The 14,139-nt window shown below is 44.2% G+C and overlaps 1 protein-coding gene across 6 annotated transcripts in view; it reads right to left on the reverse strand.

Annotated features, from left to right (window-relative positions):
• Positions 1 to 859: 859 nt before the first annotated feature.
• FBXO40 (F-box protein 40) overlaps positions 860 to 14,139 on the reverse strand; it is a 37,209-nt gene continuing 23,929 nt past the window's right edge. For 4 of the 6 annotated variants that reach the window (XM_084835290.1, XM_084835291.1, XM_084835292.1 and 1 more), the window contains 3 exons: positions 10,115 to 10,144; positions 6,146 to 8,020; positions 860 to 1,494 (listed from right to left, as the gene is read on the reverse strand). In XM_084835290.1, coding sequence (XP_084691416.1) covers positions 1,267 to 1,494; positions 6,146 to 8,020; positions 10,115 to 10,144 — 2,133 coding nt within the window. In that variant the 3' untranslated portion in view covers positions 860 to 1,266. Of the gene's footprint in view, positions 1,495 to 3,158; positions 3,274 to 6,145; positions 9,543 to 10,114; positions 10,145 to 14,139 lie in introns of all 6 variants that reach the window. The other 2 variants (XR_014787890.1, XM_084835294.1) reach the window with 2 other exon arrangements.

Below are 14,139 nucleotides of genomic sequence, written 5' to 3' on the forward strand. Positions count from 1 at the left end.
AATCCACTTTGCTTAGTCCTTCATAGGGACGCAGTAGTTCTCAAGCTGGACCTGCCCTTTTTGCCAAAGGTGGATTCTATCTGAGCCAAAACCTTCCAGGGATCTTCTTAGAACCATTAATTGAGCCTGCATGTACTGGATGTACATCAATAGATAGGTCTTTTGCATAGATAGAATGACTGGGCTCTGTCTCGACTGTCACCTCTGTCTCTTATGAGGACCCTCAATAAGGCTGGCCAGTGTCGACTAAGCATTTTGCACACTGGATCTCATCAGATTGTGTTATGAGCAAGCTCAGCTGCCAGTCCCATGGGGAATCCATGCACACTTGACAAGGGCCATTGTTTTCCAAGGTATCACCATTACTGAGCCTTTTTGTGCTGCTATTGGGTTGCTACACTCTCGAAGTTAAAGTGAGGGTGAATTTCTCCTTCACACAGGCTATGTTGAGCTTGGTGGTTGCCTAAAGGCTACCTGCCCTAACTCTGTGTAAGATAGCTTGCCATTCTCCCTTATGTGGAATTACACAGAAATCATGAAGACAGACAGGTTGCTTACTTATAACTGTAGTTACTTGAGTAGCCATCTATGCAGTTACATACCCCGTCCCCCAATGTGAGCATCTCTTCTGAGCTGCTCTTGGACTAACACTTCCTTATATATGCCCCTGCAGCAGTCCATTAAGAAATTAGTGGCAAGGCGTGAGAATGGACCTTGATGACTGGGAACAGGCCTCCTACCAAAAAAAGTTTCATCTTCTAGCTCTTGGAGGTTCCAAACTTTGCTTTGCACAGGAGCAGAACGCATGTGTGACTACACAGGACCACTAAAAAAAACTAGCTACAGGTAAGCAGCCTGTCTTTCTTTTTACTTATCATTTTAATGTCAGGTTCCCTTCCCAGTGCTTTCATGAAAAAGAACCAAAGGACAATCAGCCTGGCTTCCTCCATTCCGCCATGAAAGAGGGGGGAAAGACAATGAAACAGACATGTACAGATCATCATTAACCAGTCTGTTCACCCTGCTTGTCACAATCTTCAAGCCTTTGGGTGCAATTCACATTCTGTTGATGTCAGACACAACATTACCACTGATTTGAATGAGTCTGGGTTGTATCCTCAGTTTATTGAAGGCCATTCGTTTAGACCTTAAGCCTGAAAATATATTCTGTTGAAATGCTATTACAGAATATGTAGTGCATTTCAGAGTAAACTGCAAATGTTTTAATACTTTATTTGCAAAAGAAAAACACCCTCTGTCTAGAAATCAATGCAGCCTTCTCTGAAGTTTCTTTGGAACAGGCCCACACCTGAATGTAGAGACCAGACTCTCTTGCATTTGCTCTTGAGGTGAAAAAATGCTAGTCAGCAAAACAGGGTCCTTCTTGCGCTCCACATCATAGAAAGGGCAGCTCTTTAAGTGTGCAGCCATGGAAGGAATGTCGCGGAACTGCCAACTCTTAACCGTGGAGAACAGGCTGCTAAATTTCCAGATCTATAAAGAGCATAAACAAGAAATATAGGAAGAAAATGTCAAAACTGTAACCACATGACCTTGCAAACAGTTCTTCCCAATATAAAATAAGAGAAATGATCAGCCAAGGTAATATCTGTAGACCAGTAATTTCTCTTGCTTCACTGTCCTTATAGTGGAGGTAGGTTAGTGTAAGACTAGATATCCAGAATGTGTATATTCTCTAATTCCACAGCCACCATGTGCAAGATACAAGTATCGGAGATTGGATTCAGCATCCTGATATATTTTTTTCTTCCGTTTTAATGAACCAGGTGTCTAGCCTTTAATGCCACAAAGAAAGCTTGATGTATGCACAATAGAAGCCCTGTTCAGAGGTTCTAGCTTTCATGATTAGAATTGTGTGAGGGGAGAGCGGGGGCGTACCAGCTTGCACCACCCCCTCTGTTGTCTGGGCCTGCCACCCTCCATACATGAGAGGGTGACGGTCTGCCGCAAGGAGTCTGCTCTACACAGGGAGACTCCCCATGCAGTTTATGGATTGTATGGAGAGCCTGCGTGCATAGAGGAGGCTCACTGATGCAGGCCTTCATCCTCCAACACAAGGAGGGAGGGCGGCGGGGGGGGGCAGGCAATGGGGATGCGATGGAGGGGGTAGGGATAGAGAGCACATCTCCACTTTCTCCTCACCCTATGAGGGCTAGAACTCCTGGAGATGGCTGGGGTTGCCAGTGCTTCAAGATTTGCCCAAATGCTCCAGATCTGTGGCCCACCACTGAGCTTCAAGGTAGCTCCACAGTTCTCTGAGGCATGATCTTAGAACTCGCTCATGTAACTGTCACTATCTGTCCACAGCCACTGCTGCCATCGCCACCGCTTCTTCCTTGCTGTTCTCCTGTTCAAAATTAACAGGGTCTCCTGTTTAAAAGCATGATACTGCTCCACCTCCTCTGACTCACCTGGCAGAAGAGGAGGAGTGAGAGCAGTGCAGTGCAGTGCAGTGCAGTGCGGCAGAAATGGCAAAGGCCAAAGGTGCAGCTGAGGGGCAGTAGCAGTGGACAGTAACAGCACTGTAGTATACCCCTTTACCCATATTGCTGTTCAGGTGGTCCCTTGGTCTGATCCAGCATGGCTCTTCTTATGTTCTTATGCAGGTCTACTTAAGAAGCAAGTTCCACTGAGTTCAATGGGACATAGTCCCAGATAAACCTGTACAGAAGTGCAGCCAAAGAGAGAGCAAGGGAAGGAAGGGTGATTTAATAGTAATTTGCAATGACTTTTTACCTTACTAACTGGATCTTAAGTCATTTTCTAATTTTCTAAAAGGACTATATATTCTCCTTTTGAACTGGATCTTTATTAGTAAGGACACATTCAACTTATTTAAATAATTATCTTTTCTAAGTAATTGATTGACTTTTCTAACTTAAACTAGTCTTTTTCACTTTAAATATTTTTCAATATTTTTAGAAAATATATATTGAGTTTTAAGGGTTTTAACTCCTGGTCTATAAATTATAGCGTGAACTTTAGGCAATCATTTGTCATTCTGATTGAGATTTTTAGGACTGAATTAAGTTGCCTATATTCAGATTAATGGTAGGAGGGGTATTTCCTCGCTAGAACCTCCCTAGATGAATTCAATTTCTCTCTGTGTGTGTACACACCCACACACATGCACACACCTTCTGATCAAATTGATTGAGATCTCAATTGTAGGTTTCTGTGGGAGATACTTTCTCTGTCCTTCTAGTTAATCTGCATACTTAATTTATTTGCAAGAAAGGAAGGAAGATGAGGCTGAGTGGGAAAGAAAATAAAGATTTCATTACAAGAGTAAGATAATATTTAGCAGGAAAGTGTTTTTCAGACATCCATTTAAAATACGTATTGTGTCTGGAAGCAATAAAAGAGGACAAAATAAAAGACACATGTATAATACTTAATCAGCTTCAGCATATAAGACTTAGTTAAATGTCAGGTTTCCCTTTTTGCCCCTGCTGTAAACTTCAGAAGCCAAATCAAAACACAGACAAGAGGCTTCTTTCCATTTCAATGGGTCATACAGATGCAAATTGTCAGTAACTCACAGACTACAAAGGAAATGCCTTAAGGGAGTTCAAAGGGAAGCAACCAAGGTTGAAAGTTGCCCAGCATTTGAGAAAAAGCGGGCACGCTTTCCTAACTTAAAGGGGGGGGGGATCTCCCTCTATCTCGTGAGGTCTCTACATGTAGCTATTCCCGCCGGGCCAATTGGCCAGCTTGCCTAAGCTCCGCCCCTGCCATCTCTCTCTTGGCTCTGCATCTGCGCCTGGCATCTAAGAATTCAGCTCTCCACACCCCACCTCTCCCTGTTTGCTATCTCTCACAGGGGTATGTGAAGAGAGGCCTTCTCCATCCAGCTGGACTATTGAAACCTGAGGAGTCTGTCTCTCCCTGTCTGGAAGAGTCTGGGAAAATTCTTCCCCCACGTTTTGCGGTTCCTCTTTGGAATCTGAGCTACTCTGCCATTGCCTATGCTCAAAGGCACCCCTGAGATTAAATCTGTTCAGTAACAACAACAACGAGATATGTCTATATATGTGAATTTATATGTTGGAAGCTACCCTGTGAGGGCTGTATTCTAAAAGGCAGCCTATAAATATTTCAGATAAAATAAATTACTGATACAGTGATCTGAAAAGGAGTTTCCTAGGTTGTCAGCTCAATACATTAATGCTAAACCAGCACACCCAGATTTATGTGTACATAGGCCCTATTCACTTTATAAATCGAGATCCTCATTCAAGAGTCAGATTTATACCGTATCTGCTTATCATCCCAATTTGCTTAAGGATCCACACAAGTCTGACTGCTATATGTGTATGAGGGTATGATGGAGAGGGAGTGTGTGTGTTTTGATCATAGGTCTGGGGATGTCAGGTCTGTCCCTGTCCTAGTTTAGCTTGGGTTATTTTGATGCTGAAGCCATGGGTTGAAAAGTCAACCAGCAAAGGCTTCACGGTACTGTATTGTTATCAACATGTATTTATTAAATGGAATTGCCCCACTGATTATCCTGTGGCTGGGTGTGCCTGTTTGACTAATGCACTTTTACCTTTTGCTTTGTTCTTGTAACTTGGTTAGAGACTAGATGGTATGATCTGCATTGGCTTGTAGCCAATGTACAAGAAGGCTTGTAAAGATACACAGTAGGTTTGCACCATAGATTATTCTGGGCCCTGCCCATTTACCACTACAATCTGTAGTGCTATTTGTGATGAAATTATGCAACTTTTGCATGCACTTAAGATGATTGTGCCATATTTGTGTGTGTGTTGATGGGCCTCTATACCCTCATAAAGTCAGTGGCATTTTCCTTTAGCCATCTCTTTCAGGGATTTCCAAAAGATGAGAGAAGGTGAGATGAGATGAGATGAGATGAGATGAGATGAGATGGGAGAAGGAGGGGCCATAGCTCAGTGGCAGAGCACACGCTTTGCATGCAGAAGGTCCCAAGTTCAACCCCTGGTGTCTCCAGGTAGGGCTAGGGAAGAATCCTGCCTGGAACCCTGGAGAGATGCTGCCAGTCAGCGTTGACAATCCTGGGCTAGATGGACCCAGGGTCTGACTCGCTATTAGGCAGCTATGTTCCCAAGGTATTGTAGACATGTAAAATCGGGGGAGTTTGAATTAAGTGGGACTTTCTTTTGAGTAAACATGCATAGGAAGAGACTGCAAATGTCAAAGTACTATAGAGAAAATGGCTACCTGAACTAATATTTATTTTATTTATACCACTGCACCTCATCCTTGAAAATACTTCCTTGAAATATAAAATGCTTCCAACTTCAAGGACTGAAGGTGTTGGTTGGTTACAGGTAGATCATAGCCATTTTTTATTTTTGTTTGTTTTGCATTTGGGGGGATAACATGTTAAAATTTTGTGTTTTGTTAGAATTGTTGTTGGTCTTCAGGATTTAGGTCTCTCCCCATGGTCTCTAGAAGTTATGTCTCCAACTAGGTAGTGGATGCAGCCTATCCCCAGTGCACATGTATATAAATACTTCTGTGTGAAAACTAAGCCTGCCATTTCACATGCTGGTGAGACTCATTTTGAACTGTTGATAACCTATTTCTTAACAATTAAGCAAAGCGCATCCATTTGTCATTAGAATTTCCCGGTCTCCTGAGGCTCAGAAGTGAACCTGGAAATGAAGAGGGTGGAGCCTGAAAGGTAGGAGTGGAACCTGGCATTATACAGCAGATAGAGGGCATCATCTCATGGGTCAGGGGGCAGAGCCTGGCTATGGCTGGTGCGGTGCTTCAGGTGTAGAGCCCAACAGTCATAGGGTGAAGCTATGAGCAAAACTGCATAGAAACCAAGGGAAATAATGTGCTCCTTTAGCTTCTGGCCACTTGCCCTGAAATCTAATTTTCCCTTGGAGACCCTGAGAAGTTTAAAAGCCTGAAACATCAGGTCAGACCAGGAGACCTTGCAAACCACACTTGTTTGTACTGTTTGAGCCAGTGCAAAAAAAAAAAAAAAAACCAAGCCTAGCTGAAATTATTTAAATGCTCTTGTGGAAACTTATGATGCCCATGACTCAAAATCCAGAGGCCAGTATAAATACTTAAGTACTTAATGTATTTGGATGATGCCACCATACTCCCCAGTGTCCCCATCACTTGCCTTTCTGCAGACTCTCCAAGAAGTGCCCCCATGAGAATATCTCTTCTTTTCCCACAGCAGAAAAACCATTCCTCTCTCTTGCAGCAGAGTAGCACAGATGTCTCTCATCTGTACCGATACCTGAGCCAGCTGAGAAAGGCTGAAGCTATCCAAAAACCCAGCAATGTACTTCAGGATCTCCAAGGGAAGGCTACTCAGAACATCAATTTCTTTCCCTCTGTTATTTCTGATCAAGTTGTATTCCTTTGGTTCTGAAAGCATAGGATCTACTTCTGGCTTGACAGCAAATGTCTTGAGATGCTGGCTGTAGATAACACTTGACCTTTGCCCAGAAGGGCGCCAGGGATATTGAACAAAAGTGCAACCCAGGTAGGCGAGTGGGCAGCGATGCTGGAACCATCCATCTAGGCAGGACTGGATATCAGTGTGAACATTCTTGAAATGTGAAGGAAACTCATCTCTCCTGAAAAAGTGGTTGCAAGAGAATGTGAAAACAGAGCTGTTTTTGTTATGTCTTTGGGTTACACTCTCACTGTGAAGCTGTAAATGGAGGTCTGGTGGGCCTTTTGTATCTAGAATGTCTGCTAGAATGGCTGTGGAGGAGAAAGGCTCCATGGCAAAACTGTATGTTTGCGTCCCAAAATCTACATATAGAGCATCAGTAGACTTTGTCTGAGATATCTGATGCCCTTTCAGTTCCTTCTCCAGGGCACACAGCAGTGTAGTTTTTATTGGATTGGATTCAGGAAGATCCTGCTGACTTATTCCCAGCTCTGAAGTATCCAGAGATATACTTTTACTTGGCTTCTTATGCGCCATAGGATCCCCAAGGTGTGTTCTTTTGCCACAATAGCTGGTTGGTACTTTGAAGGTGGTCTCAGTCTTCACTTCATGAACCGCCAGGTTTCCATATACAAAGTCTTTGTCCCTGGGAGTGCAAGCAGCCATCTGACCAAAATGAATGAGCATCCTCCCATGGTGCACCAGATACATATTATACTCCCCTACAGGAACCTCCTTTTTCAGCCTCTCCAGTACTCCATCTTGCCAAGGAGCCAGGCCTGTCTTTTCAGCTGCTAAGTCCACTTGAGGAGGGGCTTGGATTTCTTTGCTATGTCCCATACTGCTGGGTTCTTCCACACTACTGCTACAAGTCTGTCCTGTGTTCAGAGACCTGCTCTCAGTTTTCCTTTTCTCATTATCCACCAGTAGGCCTGTCACTTTGCATGCTGTAAATTCTTTGCTAAACATGTTTTCCCAGGCTTTGTAACCAACCAGATCCATACCTTCTTTGTCCTTTGCCAAATTCTCACGCTCCTGCTGGCTGAGCTCAGCTGGCTGAGCATTATTTGCTTCAGACGGACTGGCTCCTCTTCCAACAGCTTCTTCTCCATCATCAGCTGCTTCTTCCATGAGACGAGACTCTCTGCATTCAGGGAAAAGTTCAGCCATTTTGAGTGCCCTAAAGAGAGCTTTCTGGTCTCTCAGTGCTAGAGCCACATCCAGGCAGTCTTCACTGGGCTCCTCCTTCATAATGTTCTCATGCAGAATGACTTCAGAGTCTACACATGGCCAACGATTCCATTCCATAGAGCAGGAAACTATACTGGCTGGGCAGACTTGGAGATGTTTTGCCACTTTAAAACGGGCCATGGTAAAAGGGCAGCCATAAACAGAGTTAAGGCATGAGACTTGTGTCAGGGGACACAGGAGTTGATGCTCATCCTCTTTACACATGTGGAAGGCAGCACCACAGTGAGACCTGCAGCTGATCACCTCACAAGAGACGGTGGGCTCAACTGGAAATTGGCAATATCTGTTGAAACACTTCTCACAGTGCTTGTGTAGTCCGAAAGGAGTCCGTTGCTTCCCACCCTATCAAAGATGACAAGAGACAAAGAAGCAGCAGCAGATCTTCAAAGCACTTGGAAAAGCTAAGACATGGTTCTTCTTATAGCTTATATGTTCTGTATGTTAAAAAGTGTAGAAGCTATTTCACACAGCTGCTCTGCACATGACCAGCCACTTTCAAAAATATTTGTTTATAAAATGCATGTGCCACTCAGTTTACAGAACTCAGAACAGCCAAATCACAACAATTAAGGTAAAAATTCAAGTAAAATTACAAGTGATAAGTGGTGTTGCTAGGCCTGGGCCCACAAGAGTCAAATCTATTTCCCAGAGCCACTGCTCTCCCCCAGCAGCTACTGTGCTACCCAAGCCCCCCAGTTGCTTTCTTTTTTGACTATGTTGCCACACTTCTATCCAGAGAGCCTGCAGCAACCACTGCTGGGCCAGGCACTCCATAGTCTGCACCTGGCTGGGCAGCAGTTGCTTGCAAACTGAGCCTGGGCCACATGGGACCCCTTGCCTGAAGTATCATGACATTTCACTGAGGGCTCTTCCAGATTAGGCTTTTACAGTGCCATTGGCTTTCCTTCGTTGCGAGATTGTTTGGACTGCCTATACAACTTCATCAGTCTTCTGCAGTTGTCCGGTGTCATCCCATGTTTCCCCCCACTTCTTCCGTATTTTCTCAAACCAGGGAAAATCTGTTAACTATTTTCTGGTTGTGGCATGGTCCACAAAAACCTAGTTGTGTGGCTGCCTGATTTGGGGAGCTTGCGTTGTTTTGTGGGGGGGTGGCTGTGATGTGTAGTGTGATGTCGCTTGGGGGCGTGTGCTCATGGCTTCAGGCCATCCAGCAGCTGTGTTTCTCCAGCTGCACCTTCTCCCCTGCTGCTGTGCTGGTGGTGGTGGTGGATGAAATGGGGGAGAAGAAAGTGGCTGGTTGCAGCCAAGAGGGAGAGGGGGAAATGAGGTGTGGGGGAAAGCACATGCTTACACGGGAGTAAAACACAAGCCTCCACTATGATACTTTCAAACAATAAATAAGAATGAAGGAAGTCGCAGCAGTGGACCTTTCGTCTTCCAGAATTGCGCAACACACACAAAAAACCCTCCGCACAAACGATATGGTGGGAGGGAGCAATGAAGAGCTTTGGCTACATCCTGTCATTCTCCACCCACTGGTTTGGACAGAACGCAATTTCCCCCGACATTGTAGAAAGTTCCGTAGCCAGTCCACTTGTAGTTTACAGCTGAAAAACAATGATTGGTGGTGCTGGAATCCTCCATCTGGAACAGCCCTGAGTCTTGTGAAACTGCCAAATCTCATATTTTGCCAAGTGAGACTTAACCAAACTTGCAAGATTTCACCTTCTCTCCTCAGCCGTACCTCCCTAAACAGCCTTCAGCTTAGGAAAACAGCCCCCAATGGTGCTAACAGGAGCTTTCTTCTTTTTTTGCTAAGGGTGCTTCCAGATTGAGGACTCCTAGCACTACCAATGAGAAGGCATTGTACATCTGTTCCATTTTTTCTTTCTTAACAAATTATCTGTAACAAGAGAAAAGGTAGAAGAAGTGAGAAAACATGGGAGGGTTATGACTTGAAGATGATGGCATCTGGACCCCTGGTAAAATTATGTGAATGAGGCAGGACAACGGTACCATAAAAGACTCATCTGGAAGCAACATAAGCCGGGGGGGGGGGTGTGATTTTCCTGGGGTTGGGAGTAAGAGATAAGTGGAGAAGAGGGAAATTGGGTTTATTGCCCTCCTAAAAGGTTAAATAATCTGGGAAGGCAGTACTTTTCCAAATACGACTGCTTTCAGAGGATAGTGTGACAGAGGAGAGAGCCTTTTCAGTGGTATCTGGTGATGGGATACCCTCCCTTATATGCAGGAATATTTTTTCATTGGGAAGCATTAAATTATGTGAGCCCCAGGCTGCAATCTGATTTGGTACAGCCTAGACATAAGTTAACCACCTCAATGAGAAGAAACCAAAGAAAGAGTCAAAGCTCTAGATCAACCAATGGTATTCTATAAGAATAGCATTAAACTGGAGAGATCAAATTGGTTATATCTTACAACAAAACTATCCTATCCCTTTCTGAAGGTACCTACCATAGCTTCAGTTGGTCGCCTTTGACGTCTCTGGAAGAAAAATGAAAAGACTTAAGAAGGGTATCGAGAAGTTCATAAACACAACTGTGATGAATGGTATCCAATTTGTATACATATTTGTGATCTCAGCACTGCCTTACAATTCAGCCATCCCATTCCAAATATTGTGAAGACTGTAGAAGCAATATAGTGCAGACATGCTCCAGCCATGGGAAGAGCTTCTTAACTATGTTGCGCTTTTCCCTTGAAGTGATCCAAAGTGGATACAGATTACTGCATCTGACATATGCTAAAATGCTTCTTATCATTTAGCAGAATAATAAAGGACATCAAAGTAAGCTTCTCCAGGATGAGCATTCTCATTTGAGGCTGCTAGATCTCCTCTACAATTATTTAAAATGGTATGGACATATCTTCACGAGTGACTTGCTGTGGATTGGGACAATTTGGAGTTCCTTTGTGGCACTTGTCATTGTGGCACAGCCACCCTGGAGTTTAACCTGTGGGGAAGCTGCATTTTTGCAGAGTACTTTTACTCCATTGTTTTTCTTTAACTCAGCTCCCCTGCAGTTCAGCCACTGTGTGCCCATCCCTCCACTTTAAATTCAGTATGATCTGGCCATTCCTAGGGCTGTGTCTTTCAACTGACCATGCCCTCAGTAACCTAGAATCATAGAATCATAGAATAGTAGGGTTGGAAGGGGCCTATAAGACCATCGAGTCAACCCCCTGCTCAATGCAGGAATCCAAGTCAGAGCATCCCTGACAGATGGCTGTCCAGCCTCGTCTTGAATGCCTCCAGTGTGGGAGAGCCCACCACCTCCCTAGGTAATTGGTTCCATTGTCCTATTGCTCTAACAATCAGGAAGTTTTTCGTGATGTTCAGCCGGAATCTGGCTTCCTGTAACTTGAGCCCATTATTCCGCGTGCTGCACTCTGGGATGATCGAGAAGATATCCTGGCCTTCCTCTCTGGGACAACCTTTCCAGTACTTGAAGAGCGCTATCATATCTCCCCTCAGTCTTCTCCTCTCAAGGCTAAACATGCCCAGTTCTTTCAGTCTCTCTTCATAGGGCTTTGTTTCCAGTCCCCTGATCATCTTTGTTGCCCTCCTCTGAACCCTCTCCAGTTTGTCTGCATCCTTCTTAAAGTGTGGTGCCCAGAACTGGACACAGTACTCCAGATGAGGCCTAACCAGTGCTGAGTAGAGGGGGACTAGTACTTCCCGGGATTTGGAAGCGATGCTTCTATTAATGCAGCCCCAAAGAGCATTTGCCTTTTTGGCAGCCACATCACATTGTTGGATCATATTCAGCTTGTGATCGACAACAATTCCAAGATCCTTCTCGCTTGTAGAGTTGTTGAGCCACGTATCCCTCATCTTGTAACTGTACATTTGGTTTCTTTTTCCTAGGTGCAGAACTTGGCATTTATCCCTATTAAATGTCATTCTGTTGTTTTCTGTCCAGCCTATCAAGATCACTTTGAATTTCGTTTCTGTCTTCCAAGGTATTAGCTATCCCACCCAATTTTGTGTCATCTGCAAATGTGATCAGCATTCCCTGCACTTCCTCCTCCAAGTCATTAATAAAAATGTTGAAAAGCACTGGGCCCAGGACTGAGCTCTGTGGTACCCCACTCATTACCTCTCCCCAGTTTGCAAAGATCCCATTGATAAGCACTCTTTGAGGCCGATTCTGTAGCCAACTGTGGATCCACCGGATCGTTGTTTCATCTAGCCCACTTTGAGCTAGTTTGCTCATCAGGATATCATGGGGCACTTTGTCGAAAGCTTTGCTGACGTCGAGGTATATAATGTCCACAGCATTTCCACAGTCCACAAGGGAGGTTACCTGATCAAAAAATGAGATCCGATTCGTCTGGCAGGATTTGTTCTTGACAAATCCATGTTGGCTTCGCGTAATCACTGCATTGTTTTCAAGGTGCTTCCAGATGGATTGCTTTAGAATCTGCTCCAGAATTTTCCCAGGGATTGATGTCAGACTGACTGGTCTGTAGTTCCCAGGTTCCTCCTTTTTACCCTTTTTGAAGATAGGGACAACATTAGCCCTCCTCCAGTCATATGGCACTTCACCCATCCTCCAGGATTTCTCAAGGATAACAGCCAGTGGTTCTGAGAGCTCTTCTGCCAGTTCCTTTATTACTCTAGGATGCAGTTCATCTGGCCCTGGAGATTTGAACTCATTCAAAGTAATGAGGTGTTCCTTGACCATATGCCTCTTGATTCCAAGTTGCAATCCTGCCCTTCAGCCTGTACTTCACCTTTGCCAGGGGGCTCATAGACCCTCTTTTGGGAGAAGACTGAGCCAAAGTAGGAATTGAGCATTTCTGCCTTTTCTTTGTCATCTGTGATCATTTTGCCATCCTTATTTAATAGCTGAACTACCATTTCTTTCTTCTGTCTTTTACTATGCACGTATCTGAAGAAAGCCTTTTTGTTGCTTTTAGCATCCCTCACTAACCTCAGCTCGTTCTCAGCTTTAGCCTTCCTGACACCATACCTGCAATTCTGTGCTACCGGCCTGTACTCTTCCTTTGTTGCTTGGCCTTCCTTCCACTTCCTGTATGTGTCCTTTTTTGTTTGCAGGTCATCTCTAAGCTTTTTGTGAAGCCACATTGGCTTCTTCTGTTGTCTTCTACCTTTTTTCTTGTTGGAACTGTTTGTAATTGTGCCTTTAGAATTTCCTTTTTTAAAAACTTCCACCCATCTTGGACTCCTCTGTTCTACTCCTCGTACCCAACCCGGAAGTATGTTCCTTTCTGGTGTTGTGTGACCTGTGAAAACCAGATTTTAAAGGTACAGTACACTCAGCTTTTCTTGCTTCATGTGTTCCTGATGGTCCAAAGCCAATTCTGTGAAAATCCAGATAATACTCCAACTCATATTATTAATAGGCCATCAAATGCCAGGAAAACAAACTAACAAACATCTGAACTTGACTCCCACCATAAAAAAAAAAAGAGTTTACATTAAATGCCTTTCTCTGAAGAGGAAATTCCATAAATAGGGTGTCACTTTAGGGAAGCTGCTGTCACCACCTGCAAGGACATTGGGAGTTGAACCCAGAGAACAGGTAGGGCTGTATGGGAGCAGGCAATCCTTCATATACACAGGTCCCAATCCATTTAGAGCTTTAAAAATCAACAACAGTTTACCAGGAATCAAATGGGCAGCCTGTGAAGATATTTTAGCAGTGGTGAAATGTGTTCAGTCCAGTAAGTCCTAATTAACAACTTGGCTGCCATGTTTTGAATCAACTGAAGATTCCAAACAGCCTTCAAAACATTGCTATAATCTAACCTGGATGTTACCAGAGTGTGGATAACTGTGACAAAATATGGAGAGGCTGCTCCTAGCATACCAACTGATAAAAGACACTTCATGTTACAGAAGCCAAATGGCCATCCAGAGTAAGGGCTGCATCTAACAGAACTCCTGATGTTACCAAGGAGCTCAGCAGCATTGCACACACTAGAATATCTATTTAGTCCCAGAAAGCTAGCTAAGCAAGGGCTTAGGATCAGCCAGGGCAAGAAAGTCATCATGTCTTCTTGCTGATCTATTTAAATCACAGCCCTTGCTGGTATACAAAGCCTGGGGATTCTGGATCTTGCAAATGCCTCTCTGATTGCACACAACTCTAGCCAGGCTACCCCAGGTAAACTCTGCAGTGGCCAAGCCAGAGCCCTGGCATGATAAACACTTCAAGTGTATACCAATAAACACAGTAGCAGTCATTTACAGCCATTAAAGGTAGGAAACTCCACTTAATGTTTACACAGGGCACCCATTGTGTTCTAGAACCCCTATAGTATTTTGCACATGGAGCTCCCTATGTACAAATGGAAAGGGCCCTTATCTGGACAGAGATAGCCTAGCTACAGTTATCCATGCTCTGATAACTTCTCGTCTGGATTACAGCAATGCGTTATACGTGGGGCTGCCTTTGAAAACGGTCCGGGAACTTCAGCTGGTCCAAAATAGGGCAGCAAGCTATTGCTGG

This window comes from Heloderma suspectum, chromosome 2, assembly GCF_057233095.1.
Source record: "Heloderma suspectum isolate Gila_16-S chromosome 2, 16-S_ref, whole genome shotgun sequence".
Taxonomy (NCBI): domain Eukaryota; kingdom Metazoa; phylum Chordata; class Lepidosauria; order Squamata; family Helodermatidae; genus Heloderma; species Heloderma suspectum.